The following is a 20867-nucleotide window of genomic DNA, read 5'->3' on the forward strand; positions in this document are numbered from 1 at the left end:
TACCCACATCATTATTACCATGATGATCGCCATCATCATCATAACCATGACTGTCAACACTGTGATCATTTTCATCACCACCACCATCATCACTATCATCATCTTCACTCTCAGAATCACCATCATCATCATACTTATCATATTCATCACCATCATCCTCACCACCTTGCCTGGTACCTGTGGTATTCACAGACAGATCAATCTTGTGATTCCATCTCTCCAGGGTTCCTCTAGTCCCCCAGAAATGTCATCCACATCTTGTTTTTAATTCAAAACTTTGGTTTTCCTTTTTTGGTCAAGAGTGTTTTAAGACCCTCAAGTCCCAGATGGGGGTCACACATCTCCCCTCAGAGGCTTCTCTTCCTCCTCTGGGGTGGTAGTGGTTGGTGTAGTTGTAGTGGGAGGCCGGGCCACCTCTGCCAGTCTCTTCACAACTTTACCCAGCTGCCCCAGACCCTGGGCAGCCTCTACCAGCTGGGTCATACCGAGTCCTAGAGCTTGGCGCTCTTGCTGGTCCCGCTCCAGGGCCTGGGTCAGCCTCTGCAACTGGTCACCCACATCCCTCACAGCTGCCACAAGCTCTACCAGTGCAGGTGGCTCACAAGCCATGACCCTTACAGGTGGCACTGGGGCTACACATGGGCCAAGGGGGCCTGGGCTCTGACCAGGGGTTGGCCCTAGGGTGAGGTGATCAGGAGGAGGCTGATCCACGGTGTGGGCCATAGAGGACAGGTGGAGGTCAGGAGTCAAAGTAGGGTCAGAAGCTGAGTGTGGGGCCTGGGTATATGGAGAGGTTAGTTTGGGGCTCTGGCTTCTGGGTAGCTTGAAGTTCTCAGTGGATGGTGTGTCCATGCTTGGGGATGGAGAGGGCCTGGAGGAGCTGGACTCTGAGGCTTGAGGGGGCTCTAGGTTCAATGTAATTGATGTGGAGGAGTGAGGGACCCCCATCAAAGTCAACCGGGGGTGCTGGCTAGGCTTGATTCTTGGTGCTGAAGTGGGAAAAGGAAGTTCTGTTCCCAAGGAAGTTAGAAGGGATTTGGTAGTACCCATTGGGGTTGAGTTGGAGTCATGAATCATGGTGGGGTAGGTAGTGGTGGTGGGGTGAGAAGCCATGGTAGGATGAGGGGTGGTGACAGGGTTAAGGGCTGCAACAAAGTGAGGGATTGTGGTAGGTTGAGCAGTGATGGGATGAGGGGTCATGGTGGGGTGAGTGATCATGGTGGGGTGATGGGTCATGGACAGGTGAGGGGTTGTGGCTGGGTGAGGGACTGTGGTGGAGCGAGTTGTAATGGGGCAAGCGGTAGTGGTGGGCTGAGAGGTTGTCGTGGAGGGAGGAGTCGTGGAGGGAAGGGTGGTGGTGGAGAGCAGGGTGGTAGTGGAGTCAGGGCTTATGGAGGAATCTGGGGATCTGGAAGGTTCTGGGACCGTGTTGGGGTATGGAGCTGTGTCCCAGCCTGGGGCTGTGTCAGATTCTGGGGTCAGCTCTGAGGTAGGGGAAAGGCGGGTCAGAGGTACAGAGGAGTCTGAGGTCAGTTCTTTGGGCAAGGTAGGTGGTGGAGTGGGTGAAGGCTCAGTGGTCACTGCTGGAACGAAGGTGGTGTCAGGAGTGGACAAAGTAAAGCCAGGGGTTGTCAAGGTGAGGTCAGAAGTCTTCCTGGAGGCCAGATCTGGTCTGCGTGGCAAAGGGTCAGGAGGGTGAGAGGTCACCTCCATTGAAGCTGCCTCGATGAGCTCTGGTGCCAGTTCGGAGGTCAACGGCGGACCGCGGGAAGGGGTGGGAGGGGCCGTCCTGGCTGCTGTGGGCCGCAGCTGACGGCGCTCGGGCAATGGTTTCCTCCCAGAATCTACAAAAGGAAAGATGGACGAAGGAGGTCAGCCTGCCCCGCCCACCCCACGGGCCGCCCTGCCCCAGAGACAGGCTGACCAGTGGAAAGGCGCCGAGTCTCATTACGTCAAGAGTCACCGGCAGACTTCGTCCCGCCCCCGTGCACCACCTCCTGCTCCTCCGATGTCTCCAGGCGCCACCTGGTGGCTTCCTCTGCGTGAGGATGAGTGGGATGCGTGGGCTAGGGGTGGTGGGAAATGTGGAAGGGTATGGAATAGGGAAAGAGAATGCAGGATGGTGGGGGGGATGTGAAAGCGTGCAGGAGGATGTGGGGAGCAGGCAGGGGAGAGGGGGAATAAAGAGGGACAAAGAGGAGGGGTGTGGGAGAAGCTGGAGATTTCAGAGGTGCACAGGCGGAGGGAGGGGTACAGGAGGGTTTGGAAGGGTAATCTCAGTAATCAAGATCAATATTCTTATGCCATATTTTTAAACAATCAAAATAAGTGCAAAAGATCCAAGATGAACAAAAAGTCAAAATTTCAACTGGACAGGACCAGATGAAGCTGAGATTAGAGGGAGTCTGGTGAGGTAGGTCGGACCCTGTCTTTAGTTGATATTTAGTTCACCGTGGATTATTTTTGCATTTATTTTGATTCTTAAAACTATTGTATTAAGATTTTATTTATCTTGATTTGGACACTCCCTGCGATTTGGGGCCTGGGTACAATCTGAAACTTCAGCTTCTTCCCCGCCCTCCTTCCAGGTCAGAGTGAATTTTCACTCTTTATTACAGATGAGGGAACTTAGGCCAAGAGGATAAGTAACTTGTTCAAGGTTGCACGTGCGCACGCACACACACGCACACACACAGAGTTGGTAAGCTGCCAGAGCAAGATCTGACCCCAGGTCCTTTGCACCCAGAGTTGCAGTTTCTCAGTAATGAGAATGATGTGTGCTGTTCCAGATGGCAGCCACTGGTTACATGCGGTACTCAGCACTTGAAATGTGGTTAGTTCCACTAAGGAACTGAATGTTTTCTTTTTCACATTTTTGATTCATTTAAATTTAAATCACCACCTGTGCTGGTAGCTCTAGAGAATTCCACTTGTTCCTGTAGGGTCTTTGAGGCACATGCTGTCCCACCACCATCTGTATGCAGGGTTGGAGAAACCCTTGAGTAAGGGGTTTGGCTTCCAGCCAGGCTTCCTGGTTTTAAACACCAGCTCCTCACTTCCTAGCTGGGTGACCACGGGAAAGTCACCTAACTGCCTTGAATCTCAGTTTCTTCCTCATCTATGAACCATGGAGGATCCACAAACCTTCCTTGTAGAATTATTATGAGGGTTCAAGGAGATCGTGTGTGTGCACAATGCCTATCCCATAATAAGCAACCTCATGATTAATATTGTCATAGTCATTTTCTATGCCTCAATTTCTCTTTTCTATGAAATGGGCGTAATTACAGCACCTACATCAAAGGGCTTACATGGATGTTACAAGGATTAAAGGAGTAATAAAGTACTTAGAACAGCGCCTGACACATGGCATATGTTCAATAAATATTAACTGTTTTTAGTTATTTCAAGAATGTTGGCTTACTTTGGTATTGTTGGGGCTCAATACTGAGATACATACCTAGAGTACTGATTTTTAATTTTTCGGACCAAGGTGCAGATTGCTTAGCTAATCACACTCCTCTGTACGTTGTCACCAATAGTCTCCTCTTGTTTCTCCTTTTGCTTTTAATTTTTCTCCTCTTTATTGTCAATCTCCATCCCCCTCACCTTCTCCCATAAATACCTCCATGAATGTACTTGACATGTCCTTAAACATATGCCTCCGTATACAATATGGAACGCATATATGTAGTTATGTTCATATATAAGCATGTGTATTTTTGTTTGTCCTTTTAATTTTTCCAAATAACATTCTGCAGGAAACCTCATTCTGTTTATTTTTCCCTCAATATTTTGTTAATACCTATCCATGCTGCTGTGTATACAGCTAGTCATGGCTTTAGCTATTGGACAGAATTGTATCACGTGCACTCATCACATTTCTCTTATTTGTTCTCCTACTGCTAGACACTTAGCTTGCTTCCTAACTCCCTGATATCACAATATTCCAAACAACATGCTCACATATGTTCCCTTATAAGCCCATGCAAGAATTTCTCTAGAATAGCAAGATTGCTGGGTCACAATTTATAATTATATTTAATTTCACTAAATACTGCTAGGTTGTTTTTTACTGAATAGCTATATCTAGTGGGGACACCTGTCTCTACACATCCTCACTCACACTCAGTATTATCTACCTTTCAAATGGTTTTCTCTGCTTGTCACTGTTTTAATTGGAATTTTCTGATTCCTCATACATGAGAGCATTTCTATATATACTCATTGGCTATTTGGGTTTCTGCTTCTATGAATAACCTGTTTGTTGCTTTTACCTGTTTTCTTAAAGGGTCTCCTACCATTTTCTTAATGATATATCAGAGTGAACTGCATAGTATAGGCTAGGGTTTCTTAACCTCAGCACCGCTGACATTTGGGGCTGGATGATTTGCTGTGGGGGCTATCCTGTGCACTGGAAGTTGTGTAACAACATCTCTGGCCTCTACCCACAAGGTGCCAGCAGCCTCCCTGCTCCCAGTCATGACAATCCAAACCATCTTCAGAGATTTCCCATTGCCATGAATTGAGGATCACTGGTGTAGATGACAACCCCTTATTTTAGAGTATATTTCTCTTAGGTCTTCCTGGGGGTAAGAGTTGGATCACCATTAGGGAATTTGGAGTCCATCTCTCTACCTCACTACATAAACATCTTAGTCCCCTTGCCTCAGCTGCGTGCCTCACCTGTGTCTCCACGGACCACTGGAGCTGGAGAGGGATGGCCTGAGCTCCTGGTGGTGCTTGAGGTAAGAGTGGATCCAAGTATGCCTGCAGAAGGGGTTCCCTTGGCTGGGGCCCCTTCTGAAGGCGTGTCCCGTGTCCGCAAAGGCTCATAACCATCATCACCTTAATCAATATGGAGAGAACTGAGTGTCACTTCCCTTCATTTTGACCCTCTGCTCCTCTGGGCCTTAGCTCAGGCCTCATCCTGCCCAACTGGCCCATGACTGCACTCTCCTTCCTGACCTTGCAGCCACCTTGGCAATTCAGTTGGAGTGTTCTTGGATACCAACGAAAGAAACTGGGACTAAACTAGCTTATAAATAAGGACATTTATTATTTCAACTTCCTGAGGTCCCTGATCCTGCTCAGTCTTCCCCCCCACCCAGGGGGAAAAAAAACCTGTAATATCTTTATTACTGAACTACCTGGAACACTTCTGTAATATTATTTTTTCTATGTTTTTGGATAAATATACTTGGATAATCTCTACATGACAATTTTATATAACATATAAATTTATAATATATATAACATGTATATACCATAGGAGCAATAGAAAGATAGCTCGGTCCTCTAGCTTGATCAAAAAAAAAGTATTAACATATTAACAATAGCTTTGTTGAGATACAATTCACATGCTTAAAGTATACAATTTGGCGGGGGTTTTTTTATATTCACGAGGCTGTGTAACCATACAGTCTATGTTGCTCATTTTCCTTCACCAACTACCCCCTGCCCACCTCTCCAGCAACAGCTCTTACCATGCCTCCTTCTGGCTAATGTTCTGCTCATGTCGGACTCCTTACCCCAAGGTACTCCCATCAAGCCCTTCCAGACCCCTGAGCCTTTGTCCATGCTATTACCCTGCCTGAAATTCCCTTTTCCTCCTTTTTTTATCCAAGTGAGCCTGTTAAGCCATTTTTCCCACTCCGCACACAAAACTAGGCAGAAGAATGGTGTCTCACACATCAGTGTGTTTGTCACGGTCACTTTGGAGCTCTGTGGTTAGCCACCCCAACTTCAGAAATTCCTTGCTTTGTCACCTGTTAATATATGACATGCTAATGGTAAGGGTCAGTTTTCACCCAGATGCATGGTGCTGTGGACACCTCAGTCAGGCCTTCACATTAACATCCTTAGTGAAATACATTTCCCATGCCTCTTAAATGCCATACGAGGACAACTGTGAAATGCGACCCAATGGCCATACTCAATAGCTATATCTAGCTGATGAATTTTAAAAATCATTAGAGGTACTACTAATTAAAAATGAAAAACAAAAGATTTTAGAGGGGAACCCATTAGGGGTGAATCACTAGAGTTTCTTTACACGATGCTGGGTTTTGGGAGGACTCCATTGAGAACACAAATTGAAGCTGTGTTCCTGTTAAAATGTCAGCCCAGCAATCACAGGCATATTCCTTGTGTCTGCATGTGCTTGAGACATGCTATAAAGCATGGGCACCTGCTTATGGTCCATAGTTAGTGATTTTTTTTTTTCACTAAAATACACATTAAAAAAAAAGAAAGAGCAGTGTGTAGTTACAGCCTTTGTGAGCCCAAACTACATCCTTTCCCTTTGTTAGGGGAGCTGCTGCCCAAAATTTAGCTTCTTCCCAAGGTGTCTTTGCACTTTAACTATATACGTAAGGCTCCTTGGTGCCTTATTGATCCTGCATGCTGTAGTTTCCTAAACCAGTTTAAGACTGTGCATTTAGGCACACATACTGCACATATTCTCTTGCAGCTTGCTGTTTGGCTGTGTCTCTTCCTAACTGTGTGAGTGAGCATGTCTCTTCACTTCTCCATGACAGTTTCCTCACCTGTAAAATGAGGACCAGGATGACCTCTATCCCATGGAGTTGCAGAGTCTGGCATGTGATAAGCTATTCTTTGAATTAAATATGTAGAAATCTAGTTCTTTTTAACCTCCACATACTATTCCATCGTCAGAACATACAAGCACTGATTTATCTATGGTCGTTAATGGGCAGCTAGGCTGTGTGGCTGATGTTTTGCTGTTATAAATATGGTGGTAGTGAGCTCCTTAGACCCATATTCTTGAGCTCATGTGTAAGAATATCTTGACAGCCAATTGTGGAATTACTGTGAAAGGTAGATGCACCTCCCTAGATATTGTCAAACTGCCCTCCTAAGTGAGTGCAGACTCCCTTGCCCGCCTTTACTCACATCTTTGGTGAGGTTACACATTATAATTTAGCAACCTCATGGGAGGAGGGTGAGTGGAGAAGCCATAGTGTCACTACAGATGACCAAACTGAACCCCAGATGGGGCAAAGTGCTGTCCCAAGGTCACACAGCTAAGCAGCAGCAGGGGCTTCAGACTTAGGTAGGTCCACCTGGCTCTACATGGGGACCTCTTTCCTGGTGGGTGCTGACCTCTCAAGTCTTGCCCTACTACTTTCTGGTGAGCTTTCACTCCCCCTCAATGTGGTCATGCCCTGCTCTATGCCCCCTGGGTTCTTCAGAGCTAAGTCCATCACATATTCATTTTCAGTCTCATGGCTGGAGCAATTAAAGGTATCCTTTGCTGTTCTGACTTCACTGTACCTCAATTTCCTTATCTGTAAAATGGAGGTAAGGACAGTACTCGTCTCTGTGGGGAGGAAGTGAGTTAAACCATGTTATGCACTTAGACGTGCCTGGCACATGGAGAGGATTCAAAGAACACTAGCGATTATTAAGGCTTTATCGCCCAACCTCTAAATGGAATCTTGCATTTCATTGCCCTTTCCCCACTGCTGCTGCCACATGACCTCATGCAACCATAACAGACAGCGATATCCCAAATCCATGAGTCACCCCACCTTCCCCACTGGGTGTGGGAATGACATTAGACACAGATATATATCTGCCTGGCCTTGTCCATTGCCACAGCTTCAGATTCCATCCTGTCAATCTACATCTGCAGCCCAAGTGCCCCTCGGCTCCAGGATTGCACATCTAATTTCTCTATCTGTGTGTGTCATGTGCATCACCAAAGGAGCTGTTAATATTCCCATGCTTGTGCCTGTCAGCACCTCCACAGTGTTCCCTAATCCAGTAAAAGGCAGTTCCCCATCCCCAACCTCCCTCTCACCCAACCCCATCTCCCACTCCCAGAATATAGCTTGAACACATGCACTTCTCTGTCTTAAATGCCACCCTGGTCAATGCCACTGTCACCTCTCCAAGGAGCTCCTGGTCTCCACGCATGCACTCCTCATGCATCATCCTGAGTCACTGCTTTAAAAATACACGTGATCCTGTCCTTCCTAACTTAAAATGCTCTACCAAGGCTTGTCGCTAAACATAGAATGAAACCGATTGTGGCCCTACCTTCTATTATTGCCCCATCCCTGGCTCACACCACTCCAGCCACACTGGTGTTTCGGAGGGTCTCCTAAGGTCCCACCTCAGGACCTTTGCATGTGCTGTTCCCGCTGCCTGGAATGCCCGTTTAAATCCCTCCAGTCTCCCCATCCCAGCAGACATCTTAACAATGGGCCACAGATCTCATGTCCTGCCATCACCCCTGTCAAACACTCCACTTCAGCCCCACTGACCACGTGCTATTCCTTGAACCGGCTAAGCACACTCCCACCTGAGCGCTTTGCACACACTGTGCCCTCTGTATGGAACACTCTCCCACTAGATATTTGGATGGCTCTCTCTCTCCTCCTTGAGGTCATCACTTTCTTAGTGAGTCATCTCTTGACTCTTATTTTAAATTGCAACTCAGCTTCCCTTTCCCCTCCTTTGCTCTGCTCACTGTGGCTATGTTCCCAGGGGTGAGTACTCATGCTTGCCACATGGCAAGACACCTGACACATGAATCAGTGTCTGCATCTCCAAAATCCATCATGTGGAAGCCTCAAGAAATGTTGCTTCAAAGAACTAAAAAGTGAGAACTCGAACTTCATAAGCCTCCGGCTTCATCTCCTATATACTCTCTCTAGAATTACACTGCAGTCTCTCACTCATTGATGCATTCATTCAACGAATACATTAAAAGTCTCTGCTGAGTCTCTACAACACAGATCTTGTGGTAGACGGAATAATGCTCCCAAAGATGTCCATGCCCTAATTCCAGAACCTGTGAATATGTTACCTTAAGTGGCAAAAGAGATTCTGTAGGTTTGATTAAGGGTGCAGACCTTGAGATGAAGAGATTATCCTGTATTAAACCAAGCAGGCCCAATCTAATCACACACATCCTTAAAATTAGAGAACTTTTCCCAACTTCAGTGACAGAAAAAGATGTGAAAACAGAAGGGTCAGAGATACGCAACGCTGCTGGCTTTGAAGGTGGAGGAAGGGACTATGGGCTGAGGAATGCAGGTGGACCTCCAGGAGCTGGAGAAGGCAAGGGAACCAATTCTCCCCTAGAGCCTCCAGAAAGAGGCCCTGATGTCACCCTGATTTTAGCCCTGTGAGACCCATATCAGACCTCTGATTTACAGAACTTCAAAATAATAAGTCTGTTGATTTAAGCCACTAAATGTGTGATGTGTTATGGTAGCCATAGAAACTGATACAACTAAACATATGATAAGCCTAACAGTATAGCAGAGATGACAACACTCTGCACTGGCAATGCAATTTACTCAGCTTCAGCTTTTACCCCTCTGAGAATCCCCTCCCTCCTGGTGTCCACTGGTGGAATTCATACCATCTCTGTGAGGTTTTCCTGATTGCTCAACTAGAAATAACCCCTCCCTCACTGTAATCCTGCAGCTGTTGTTCATTTACAGTAAGTAATTCTAATAGCCCATGTTTTGCGGTTTTAGACAATTTCACACACATTTTGCTCACTGGCTTGGGACCTGAGGTCACCCAGCTAGTTCTAATCCCCGTGGAGCCACCATTGGACTCCAGGGAGTTGGACTCCAGAACTCATGACTGAGATTAGTTCAGTAATTCAGTGATCTTTCCCAATCCAATGAGCAAAATGTGTGTGAAATGGTTTAAAATAGATCTCAAGTGTGGCTCCTGGGTTCAAATTTAACTTTTCTGAGCCTCACTTTTTCCCCACCTGAAACATGGGCATAACAGAACGTACCTCACCCAGTCGTTGGACTCTTGTGTGACTAGCACGGAGTAAGCCAGCTCTCCTTTACTCTTGCCAGGAACCCTGGAGCTATATTTTTCAAGAAGAAACTGAGGCTCTAAGAGGCAAAGTCGTTTTTTTCAAGGTCACCTTGCTAGCCAGGATAGGAATTAATGTATGTCCTTTCCCTCCCTCACCACGCAGCACCAAGTCTTCCCATTACTAAGGTTCCATATATGATTGTCCTCCTATCTCCCCTGAGGTCTGCTTGGGTACCACTTTCTCCTCCAGAGGAAGAAACAGGTCTCCTTCATGGCCATCCCACAGCCATCCTGTGGGACAGTAGAGCATTTCACTGAGTTTTAGAGCCCCAGATCAGTGGGGCCAGTCAGCCAATCCAGAGTCGCAGTGTGCCAGTGACATCACTGGCGTGAGGCAGATTAACACTTACTTCTCCCGCCCCTCTTGCCCAGGCCCGGTGTGCGCCAGCGTGCTGAGATTGCTAAAAAGGTGGGAAAGGGTACAAAGAGCAGGGGTTGAGTCTCTGAGCAGAAGGCAGGCAGAGCGGGACTTTCGCGGGGACAAGGGAACAAACACACAGAGACATAAAGGGAGAGGCTGCCAGGGCCACAGGTGGTGCAATAGGAGAGAGGGGGCGGAAAAGGCGACACCTGGGCAGCCTGAAGGAAACTGGGAAGAAGCCAAGTGAGGAACAGAGAGTGTGAGAGCGAGGGTGTGACAGGGACGAAATGGAATAGAAGCTCTGAGAAGGTCGGAGGGAGGGTGGAGCGGAAACAAAGGGAGCGAGGTGGCAAGGAGGAGGGAGAGAAAAACAGACATGGAAAGTTGGGGTGGGGGTGTGGCTGATGAGTATATAAAATGGGAAGATGGCGAGAAAAGCAGCAACAGGAAAAGCCCACGACGGCGATGACAGCAGATAGTGGCTAAGAGACAAGAAAAAGACGGAGGAAAAGAGACACTGGCAGTGAAAATAGAGATCTAGATGTAGAGCAAAGGAGAGAAGGGTGAGCAGTGGAATGTGAAAAAGGGGAGCGGTCATGGACCCAGAGCCTGGGCAGCAATGCTGGGCTGAACTGAGATCACGCACAGGCACGCAAACATGGGAAGGGAAGACAGAGCAGAGAAACGCAAGCGATGAGAGAGAGGCTGTGCGGCTGGAGGCTACACTTGCAGGCCAGAGGGAGGGCATCAGGCAGGGGACAGGCGGCACACAGAATCTCCCATCCGGAGGTCCCCACCTCTGAGCCGCAGCCCCACTCGGACCTGAGCATGAGCTGCAAGAGGGGGTCGAGGGAGCTGGGTTGGGAATGGTGACTTGGTGACAAGGTGGACCCTGGCTGTGGGGTCCAGCTCTGAATTGAGGGGGATGCACTTGGTCAGCAGGAAGACGTGAGCTCAGCCAGGGCTGATTCTCAGACACACGGAGTCTCTTCTCTGCTCTGAAGGAGCGTGTTATGGCCAAGCCAGAGGAGAGAACGTTTTTAGGGGCTATGGAACCAAGGAAACGTGTCCCGGGTTTCTCAGACCTACCTGTTCATTTAAGAAGGTCTTTCCAGAAGCCCTGCAGGAGGTGCATAAAGGCCCCACCCTACCAGTTCATGCCCTCACCTGGGTCCAGAAGGCGCCTTGTTGCTGGGGACGGGGTCCAGGAACTCCGGGTGCTTCCCCAGGAGACAATGTATCCTGGTGCTCCTCTAGCAGTGGTGCCCTGGGCCAGGTCCTCTCCAGAGGTGGGGTCCCAGGTCCAAGGGGGATAGTCCTCCTCGTCTGTGTAGCCTTGGGAGAAATTGGGAGAGTTGAGCCCCATCCCATCTCAGAGGGCCCTGCTGCTGCTCCAAACTCCCAGAATCTCCTGGAGCAACTCTGGGTCCTCCAACCACACTGCACTCCAACTCCATGCCCCTGGCCATCCCCTACCATCTGTAGTACCAGTGCAAGTAAGCCCCACGTCCTCTTCATGGTCGCAATTGTGTTGTCCCCATGCCCCAGCAGGGCAGTCGCTCAGAGAGGCCTCAGTCCCCTTGCATCCCATGTCATCCAGCCAGATGGGCCCGGTCCCTGGGCCATAATGGGTTTTGCCCACACGAGGTCGGACCCGTCCACAGCCCAGCTCCCAGCAGGCCACAGTACTATCCCGCAGGTCCCAGTTGTCATCACACACTGTGCCCCAGCGTCCAGCATGCCACACCTCCAACCGGCCGGCACATTGGTTGGGCCCATCAGCCAGACGAACCTGGAATAGGCCTGTGTGGAAGGCCCCAGGTTAGGAGAGGTCACCTCAGGTCAGCCTCACCCCTTCAAATGCCCTCCACTCACCTGACCCCTCCGTAGTGGCCCCGGCAGGGGAGGGGGCTAGGTATTTGGATGACTCTGGAGAACCTTCTGCTGGGATCTCAGCTGATGGCTCCACAGAGGCTAGAGGGATTTGCTTTATGGTGGCCTCAGAGGTCATCTCTTGGGGGCCTTGAGTGATGGGTGTTGCCACGGTCTTAAAGGTCCATACCTGGGGGGTTCGGGGGCTCAGCATTGTGGTGGTTTGTGAAGTTAGCCTGTGGGGGCCCTCAGTGGTCAGGGCTGTGGTTTGCAAGGTCAGTTCTGGAGGACCCTGGGTGCCCAGGCCCGTGGAGTGTTTAGTGGTTGGCGTCACAGGTAGCTGAGTAGTCAGCCTCTTTGCATGCTTGGTTGCCCACTTCTTGGTGCTCTTGGGTATTTTCCCGGGGGCTTTGGTGGTTTTCTCAGGAACACTGGTTGTCAGCCTTGCAGAGGGCTTGGTGGCCGGCTCCCCAGAGAGCCACGTATCTGGGTCTCTGCCCAGGCCAGGGATCCAGCTCCAGCTAAAGGGGTCTGAGATGGAGTCCAGGCCAGGGGTCCCTGGAAGGTGGAGGGGAGGACAGGGAAGGTGGCAGACCCTGTAATGCCAAGGTTATCCATCCAGACCCATCCGCTCATCTTCCCCTCTGCAGTCATTTCCCGAGCTCTCATTCATTCATTCATTCATTCATGTCACAAATATTTAATAAGCATCCCTGTGAGCCAGACACTGTGCCTGACCCTGGGCATACTGTGCCAAGACAAAACTGATATTGTCCCTTCCCTCCTTGGAACTCACAATCATGGTGTGACTGACTCTCTTTGCCTCTCCCACTCGACCTGTACTGTCTGCCTCCTCGGACACAGCCTTAATCCCTGTACCTTCTGATGGCTCTCCCTTCCTGCCTGTCCAGCTCTCACTGACCACTATGGGTCTGATAAGTCACTCCCCAGCTTAAAACCCTCTGCGGCTCCCACGGCCATCAGGAAGAGAGGGAAAGGGCCTAACTCCAGGTGAAATGTATGACTCCATCTTTGCAGCCTCCACTGCTCACTCCACAATCTTTCTGATTTGCACCTGAGTGTAGTAAAGGGTTAACTTCGCCAAAAGAAAGGTTTGCCTTTGCCCCTGGCTCCTAGGGGTAACCTGAAACCCTTGGAATGTCCAGCCTGATAAATGTGTCTGTCAGTTGTGATCTAGCTCCTATAAAAATTCTGACACCGAGGCTGGTGTCAGAATTCTAACATGTCACATGGGTTTCAGTGATTTGTTGGTGCATCTCTTTACTGCCATGAGCCGTGAGCTGCTCAAAGGCCAGGCCATGTTCCCTGTATTCTGAGGACCCACCAGGAGCTCAGTGTCTGGCCCTTGATAAATGTTGGCAAACAATCGATAAACACAATGCCTAAGTCTATTGCAGCAGGCCCTCCCTCTGGTTTCTCTCTATGTCCTGGTGCCCCTATAGCCACTTTGTCTCATCTTGGAGTGGACAAATCTCCCCTCTGTGAGGGAGACTTCCCTGATTCTTGAGGGATGATGAGGAAGAATCCTAGCTCTGACACTTAGTTACTGTGTGACCTTGTGCAAGTTACTTAACTTCTCTATGCCTCAGCATCTTCGTCAGTAAAATGAACGTAACACCCACCAACCTGGACTTATTGTGAGGTGTGAATATGGTCACAAGTGTGAAAACACCTAGCCAGGGCAGGGGCACATAAGGTGGATCAATCAACCTTCGTGCCCATGTTAGTTCCCGTTCCCTCCTCCAGGAAGCCCTCCTGGAACCAATGGACAGCTAGGGCTCCTTACCAGTACAGGTGACACCAACGTCCTCATTGTGAGCGCAGTTGTGCTTCCCCCAGGGAGCAGCGGGGCAATCAGAGAGTGAAGCCTCTGTCCCCGCACACCCCACGTCATCCAGCCAGATGGGGCCAGCGCCCCACCCGAAGCGGCCCACAGTGGGGTCTGGCTGCCGAGCTCCCCCGCAGCCCAGCTCCCGGCAGACCACGGCTGAGTCCCGCAGGTCCCAGCTGTCATCACACACCGTCCCCCAGCGCCCGGCGTGCCACACCTCCAACCGGCCTGAGCACCTGCTGGACCCAGCCACTAGACGCAGTTGGGGGGACCCTGGGGTAAAAGAGACTCAAAGAATTAGAGTTGGAAATGCCATCCATTCTGAGTCCTCTTCTGCTGCCCCTCCATCCATCTTTCTTCCCAGCAGCAGGCATTTAATGAGCTGTGCTATGCCACTGTCTGCAGTAGGCATGAGGATAAAGCACCCAGCACAGTCCAAAAGTTCATTGAAAAGCTAAACATAAAATTACCAAGTGATCCAGAAATTCCCCTCTAAGGACCTACCCAAAATAAGGTGAAAATGGCTATTCAAACAGACGCCAGTACACAAAGGTTCACAGCACCACTATCCATGAAGCTAAGGGCGGACACACGGCCTGAAACCCCATTGACAGATGAATGTGTAAACAAATGCGGTCCAGCCACACAGTGGAATATTATTCAGCCGTAAAAAAGGCAGGAAATTTGGACCCTTTCCATAGTATGGATGAACCTTGAGGACATTATGATCAGTCAAGTAAGCCAGTCACAAAAGGAACAAGTTCTGTATGATTTCACTTACGTGAGGCCCCTAGAGTTGTCAGATTCATAGAAACAGAAAGTAGGACAGTGGGTGCCTGGGTGGGCAAAGGGGGCTCAGGAGTTAGTATTTCATGGGTCTGGGGTTTCTGGAGATGGTGGTGGTGACAGCTGTACAATGTTCTGAATGCATTTAATAACACTGAACTCTACCCTTAAAAATGGTTAAAATGGCCGATTTTGTGTTATGTATATTTTACCACAATAAAAAAACAAACAAAGGCTGTGGGCTCTGGAAAAACTTCCTTCGCCCGGGTCCTGGCTTTCTCACATCTCAGCTGTGGACTCATTTGTGACACGGAGACCAGAATGTCCGCCCAGCATAAGTGGTGGACCACTACCCTCTGTAGACACTCGGAGCACCTGCAGCAGCACTGGCCACACACCAGCCAGTGTGGATGTTGTGGTTACTGTTATTCAGAAACAAGGGAAAGAGGTGGCCAGTACTAGTGAACAAGCTTCCTCCCTCTTTTCCCAGTCCTTTCTAGCCTAAAGAAACAGGTGTCAATCATGCCTTTTTATTTTCTGTATTTCTGAGGCTGCGACATCTCGGGGACTCGCGGACATGGGAGGGACCGCCAGTCCTCAGGTAGCTGACTCCTGGAGATAAGAAACTTCTGGAGCAAGCTGTTTGTTCCTATGCAAACCAGCCCACTCAAAGTCTACATCCCACCACTTCCGCTAGGAGGCTCATGCCCTGTAGACCACTGTCCCCAGGGCAGGTATCACATAACTATACACCAGGGCCTGTTTCTCCCACAGAAATCAGTCAAGGTTCTTGCCCATGGTTCCCCCACCTGATGTGCCCCATGTGGCCTTGCATGCAGTGGAAACAGAGAGATCACTCCCTTTCCTCCTGACCTGCTGGCCTCACCATCCCTGAACAACCATAAAACCAATATTTCAAAATAGCAGCCACAGTTGATCTTCCCAGCCTTTGTGAGAAGGAGCAGCTGAAAGCGCCATTCATTTCCAAATGACAAGCACAAAGTGCTGCAGCAAGCATGATCCTCTGAGCACCACCTTGGGCGCCTGTCCCCCACCCTTCTCTTTGCCCCTGTGAGATTGACTCTGAGCTGGAGGAAGGGCACCGGAGCTGGCTGGGGAAGCAAACAGAAGCTAAGACCCCATTTCCTTAGGAGGTGAACAGACTCACCCACTTCTGGCCCAGGCTCCCAAGGGACAGCTGAGGAGGAGGGTGGAGGTGAAATGCCCGGGGTCTGAGTGGCCTGGTCTGCCGTGGGGGCCAGAGGCCTGGATGCTGCCTCCCTGGGCATTGAGCTGTTGCTGCCCAGTGCGGTTGCCATGGGTGGCACCTGCGCAAGAGGCATGCCTGGGACAGGGGCGAGGGAAGAGGCGGTTACCACCACCACATCCTATCAGCGGCTCCCACATTCCACCCAGGACAGCTGACTAGGGTGGAGCTTCACAGGTAAGCCGGGGCACGTGGGCGGTCTGTACAGAGGAAGTGAGGGGCATGGGGTACACAAGCGAACCACAAGCCCCCTAACTTCTGGCCCCTCCATGCGAGGCTCCACCACACCCACCTCCCCAGCCTCACCATCACACACGGCCCCTGCATCCTCCCGGTGGTGACAGTCATGCTGGCTCCAAGGTCTAGATGGGCAGAACCGAAGGGCAGACTCATTTCCCCGACACCGAAGATCATCCAGGAAGATGGGTCCGGCGCCCTCCCCAAAGAAGGCGCCTCCAGGGGCGGCCAGCGCAGCCCCGCAGCCCAACTCCCGGCAGGCCACAGTGGCATCACGCAGGTCCCAGGCATCGTCACACACTGACCCCCAGCGCCCACCGTGCCACACTTCCAGGCGTCCTGCACACCCGTGAGGGCCATCAGCCAGGCGCAGCCGGGGGGCTGGACCTGGATGCAGGCAGAGGGAGAACAGAGAAAAGGAGACCATGATGGGTGAGCATATGTGGGCTCCACCTGGGGTCATACTTCCCACCAAGATGATGGCGGGGAGAGGATAGTTCATCTTCAGTTCACAAATGAGGAGAAGGCTCCGAGACGGGCTGTCACTTGCCAAGAATCTAACTGGTCTCTCCACCCTCATGGCCTGGCTTCCCAAGGTAAGTGAAAGTTCTGCTCCTGACTGCCTCCCATCTTCCTCCCCAGCCTAGCTCCCCACTTCTGATATCTGAGACTGCTTGTCCTTATTTGTGGGGCTGTCCTGGGCACTGTCCAGGATATTTGTCCAGAAGCATCCCTGAGCTCCACCACCCAGAGTTGAGGAGCACCCACAGCTGTCGACAAACAACAATGTCTCCAGACTTGGCCCATGCTCCTGGAGAGTAGAGGATGGAAAAGTGTCCTCCCCTCCCCTACAGTGAGAACTACTAGTCTAGATAGTAACCTCCTGTTGATTTTAGGGTTCATTTCTGCTGGGTCTTTCTGGGGTAGGACCTGAGATGACACTGGGAGAGTGTGGAGTCCATTACCCTAGCTGTGAACATGGTGGGGAAAGCTGGAATCACCCTAATCAGTGCTCTGGACAAAAAAAGCAGACCAGAGAGAGGCCAGAAATGCCTGCACTTAGGTCTTCTCATAAAGGACAGGGGCTCCCCTCCAGGGTCACTTTGAGAATTCAAGGGGTTGAGGCACCGAGCTCCCCTAGACACCTTAGTGGGGTTCACTTTTCCCCAACGACATAACCCTCTCTGAGGCCTTGACTTATCACCCATGAACTGAGTCCCCCTTGTGGGCCCATATGCTTTCTACCCTGTGGCATATGGAGGGACCCCTTCACTGCTCGGCCCCCTCTCTGTGCCCCATCTGTCCTGCTGGTCTCCATTCCCACCACACAGTACATTTCAGATGCCCAGGGAAATGCCCCAGATCCCGGGCAGACCCAGGCTCAGGGCAGAGAACGCACCTGTGCAGACCAGCCCTGCGTCCTCGCTGTGGTCACAGTTGCTCCGACCCCAAGGGCTTCGGGGACAGTCCCTCAGGGCCTGCTCTCCACCTCCACACCCTACATCATCCATCCACACGGGCCCCAAGCCTGGGCCAAATCTGGCCCCTCCAGGGGCGGCCAGTGGCCCCCCACAGCCCAGTTCTCGGCAGGCCACCGCAGCATCACGCAGGTCCCATCCATCGTCACACACGGTCCCCCAGCGCCCACTGTGCCACACCTCCAGCCGGCCTGCACATCCATGGGGGCCCGAGACCAGGCGCAGCCACTCTGGGGGGACAGACAGGGGCTTCATGTGAGGCAGCTGTGATACGCAGACCCTTGTCTTCCATCTGGATAAACTGAGGCCCAGAGAGGGCATTGGCCTAAGACCTGCCTGCCAGTCTGGCCATTAAAGGGAGAGCAAGGATGTGAGTAGGGCAAGTGCCTGGGCACCAGGAGTAGACACCTGGGTCCCTGACCGGGTAGGATGGGGGAACAGGCCTGATGTGAAATCCTGAGGCACGGGGTGTGTTCTGGACCCCTGCCAGGGCCTCAGGCTAACAGAAGGACACACTCTGGGGGCCCAGGCCCTGTCCAGATCTGTGGAGGGGAGGCCTACAGGGGACTTACCCTGGTGGGGGGCTCCGGTCGTCAATGCAGGGGCCCTGGTGGACTTGGCCTGCTTGGGTGGCCGGGGGTTCTTCTTCCGCAAACTGTTCTGGGGGGTCCCAGCTGGGCGGGGGACTGGGAGAAAAGAAAGTGGCAAGGGAGGGCGGGGCCACACATCCCTCTTCCAGCCTGGTGGTCATGCCAGGACCCTTGGGGTTGGGGAGGAGATGACATCTGTCTGTCCCCTGGGTGATCTGAGTGTGTTAGGCCCTCTCCCCCATGGCTGAAGCAGGAGAGGGTATGGGTGCGTGTGCTCACCGCGTGTCACAGGGGGCTCCTCAGAGCTGGGACTCGGGTCCCCAGACAGCCCTGGCCAGGAGTCCCCATCCAGGAGTGATGGTGAACCGTCAGTGTCCCTAGAGTTAGCCACGCGCTGACCTGTGGAGAGCAGGGGAGCTCCAGAGGGCGAGCTCTGAGAGAAGCTGGGCCAGGCCCCAGGGCAGTACTAAGTCGGGGTCCTGGAGGGGACCCCTGGCTCTAGAGGAGGTGTTGGGGCCTCTGGACCTATAGTAATTGGGCAAGGACTTGGGGTCCTCACCTGCACAGACAATGCCTGCGTCCTCCTCGTGGGAACAAACATGGGCCTTCCACCCTCTGTGGGGACACAGGCCCAGCTGCCCCTCGCTGCCCCGGCAGGCCAGCTCACTCAGCCACACTGGCCCTGCACCCTCCCCAAAGAAGGCGCCTCCAGGGGCAGCCAGTGCCCCCCCACAGCCCAGCTGCCGGCAGGCCACCGCGGCGTCACGCAGGTCCCATCCATCATCACACACCGTCCCCCAGCGCCCGCTGTGCCACACCTCCAGCCGGCCTGCGCACCCGTGGGGGCCATCAGCCAGACGCAGCCTCTCTAGGGGGATGGAAAAAAAGCTGTGACATCCCAGAGGCTCTGGGACAAGAGGCTGTCCTAAAGGGTGCAACTGGATGGCCAGCACCCAGCTGCTGGTGGGGACTCCAACTCCTAGATGCCCAAGAGAGCAGTGGTGAGAGACCCTAGTCCCCCCAGGAAGTGGGTGGCTGGCTTCCCAGGTAGTTCTGCGGGGAATGGTGCCTAAGGTCACAGCCAGATTGGGGGTGGCCAGGGAGGGTGAAGCTGGGAAGGGGTTGGGCTTGGAGCTGGGCGAGGCCAGACGGGGCAGTGCTCTGGGCCACTTACCAACAGCCTGGATCCCCATCAGAGCTGCTGGAAGGGAGGTTGGAGGGGTAGGATACAGTGAGAGGCAGGCCCCTAGTCTTGAGCACCCCGACACACACACACACACACACACACACACACACACACACGAATGCTCACACTTCTGAACCAGAAACCCTCCCCCCACCGGAAATAAAGCAGGACTCCGCAGAGAGGGGCAGAGCCCTGGATCCCAAAGGTCAGGGCTGAGACCAGGCCTCAGGTCAAATGGTAGGTGACCCCCCCCCAAAGGGTCAAGGCTGGTGAGGGGTGTGGGCAGATCTCTGGGGCTCCTCAGAGGGTAGGACTGGGTGTACAAAAGGCTGGGTCCCTGGGAGTCAGGCAAGAAGGGCAGATATCCTGTGTCCCCAAGCACCAGGACCAGGTCCTGGAAGTCTGTCCCTCAAGTGGATGAGCTCAGGGTCCGAGGGTGGGTCCCAAGTCCCTGAGTCCCCAAGGAGAAATGGTCACTCACCTAGGAGGCAGGCCAAGATCCTCATGTTTGCAGAGTCTGGAGCAGGGATGGAGTGAGAGGGGACCAGAACAGGAGAATGGAGGAGACCACGGCCACGGGAGGGAGGGAGGGAAGGAGGGGATGGAAGCGCCTACAGAGGCGCTCTAGACCCGGGAGGAGCAGGCAGGAGCTGGACTCTTTGCCAGGAGTAAGAGAGGCTGCCGAGGAGGCAGCAGGGGACAGGAGTGGGGGCGGGGAGGGGGCTGGCCAGAGGCTGAGGCCTGGGGAGGAGGGGGGTGGCAGGAGGGAGGGAGGGTGTCCAACTGCAAACACCCACACAGAGCTGGGCGTGTAGAGATGCTTAGGCTGAGGAGAAGGGACAGACAGGGGTGCATGTAGGGGGATGGCATGGGTAAGGCGCCCACCCATCTGCTCCTCTCTGTCTAGCCAGGGAAGTGTGGTGGGATCAGGATGGATAGGCTGGAGAGTAGACAGGAGTTGCTGGGCATGGGAACCTGGCACAGCTGGGGATCACCATTCAGCAGCAAGAGGGCCTCCAGCCAGACACCAGGAAAGACTCCCTGAACTGCAAAAACAGACTGAGAAACCCCTCTCTCATCCCCCATTGGAGTTGGATATAAAGCCACCCATCTAAGGGAGAAGTAGCTGAGCTTCTATGCACCCCTCACTCTCCGGAGGGAACCAGGGTAGGAGGATGGGCAGACCAAGGGTCAAGGCCTGGATGGGGAGGTGACTGCACACACACACTCTCACACTCTGCACCAGGCAGCTGGGAGGCGGAAAACTTGGGTAATGGGGACCATGAGTCAGAGGGCTGGCGAGGAGCAGGGCTGCTGTGAGCTCACTGCCTCCCTTCCCCATCTCCCAGGCCAACACCCCCA

At 52.2% G+C, this 20867-nt stretch overlaps 1 protein-coding gene across 7 annotated transcripts; it reads right to left on the reverse strand.

Annotated features, from left to right (window-relative positions):
• Positions 1–209: 209 nt before the first annotated feature.
• On the reverse strand, positions 210–20846 carry SSC5D (scavenger receptor cysteine rich family member with 5 domains). Of its 7 annotated transcripts, none has more exons than XM_016154137.2 (14): positions 19987–20846; positions 19494–19517; positions 18879–19187; positions 18599–18718; positions 18302–18415; positions 17651–17959; positions 16321–16638; positions 15916–16092; positions 13917–14234; positions 12113–12667; positions 11726–12040; positions 11405–11572; positions 4687–4848; positions 210–1844 (listed from the first exon to the last, which is right to left on the reverse strand). In XM_016154137.2, the coding sequence occupies exons 1-14, from the start codon at positions 20009–20011 to the stop codon at positions 334–336; spliced, it is 4425 nt and encodes a 1474-aa protein (XP_016009623.2). In that variant the 5' UTR covers positions 20012–20846; the 3' UTR covers positions 210–333. The 7 variants fall into 7 exon arrangements, with proteins under 7 accessions (XP_016009623.2, XP_016009622.2, XP_036088171.1 ...); XM_016154136.2 differs by having other exon boundaries at positions 19494–19520; XM_036232278.1 differs by lacking the exon at positions 18879–19187.
• Positions 20847–20867: the final 21 nt, after the last annotated feature.

This window comes from Rousettus aegyptiacus, unplaced genomic scaffold, assembly GCF_014176215.1.
Source record: "Rousettus aegyptiacus isolate mRouAeg1 unplaced genomic scaffold, mRouAeg1.p scaffold_m13_p_14, whole genome shotgun sequence".
Taxonomy (NCBI): Eukaryota; Metazoa; Chordata; class Mammalia; order Chiroptera; family Pteropodidae; genus Rousettus; species Rousettus aegyptiacus.

Coding starts and splice junctions, on each gene's coding strand:
- SSC5D (XM_016154134.2), bottom strand. CDS start 20,011: ATGAGGATCTTGGCCTGCCTCCTAG. Junction 18,416..18,598: donor GGAGCCCCCTGTGACACGCG/GTGAGCACACGC, acceptor CTTTTCTCCCAG/TCCCCCGCCCAGCTGGGACC. Junction 4,849..11,404: donor AAGGCGCCTTCTGGACCCAG/GTGAGGGCATGA, acceptor ATATTGATTAAG/GTGATGATGGTTATGAGCCT.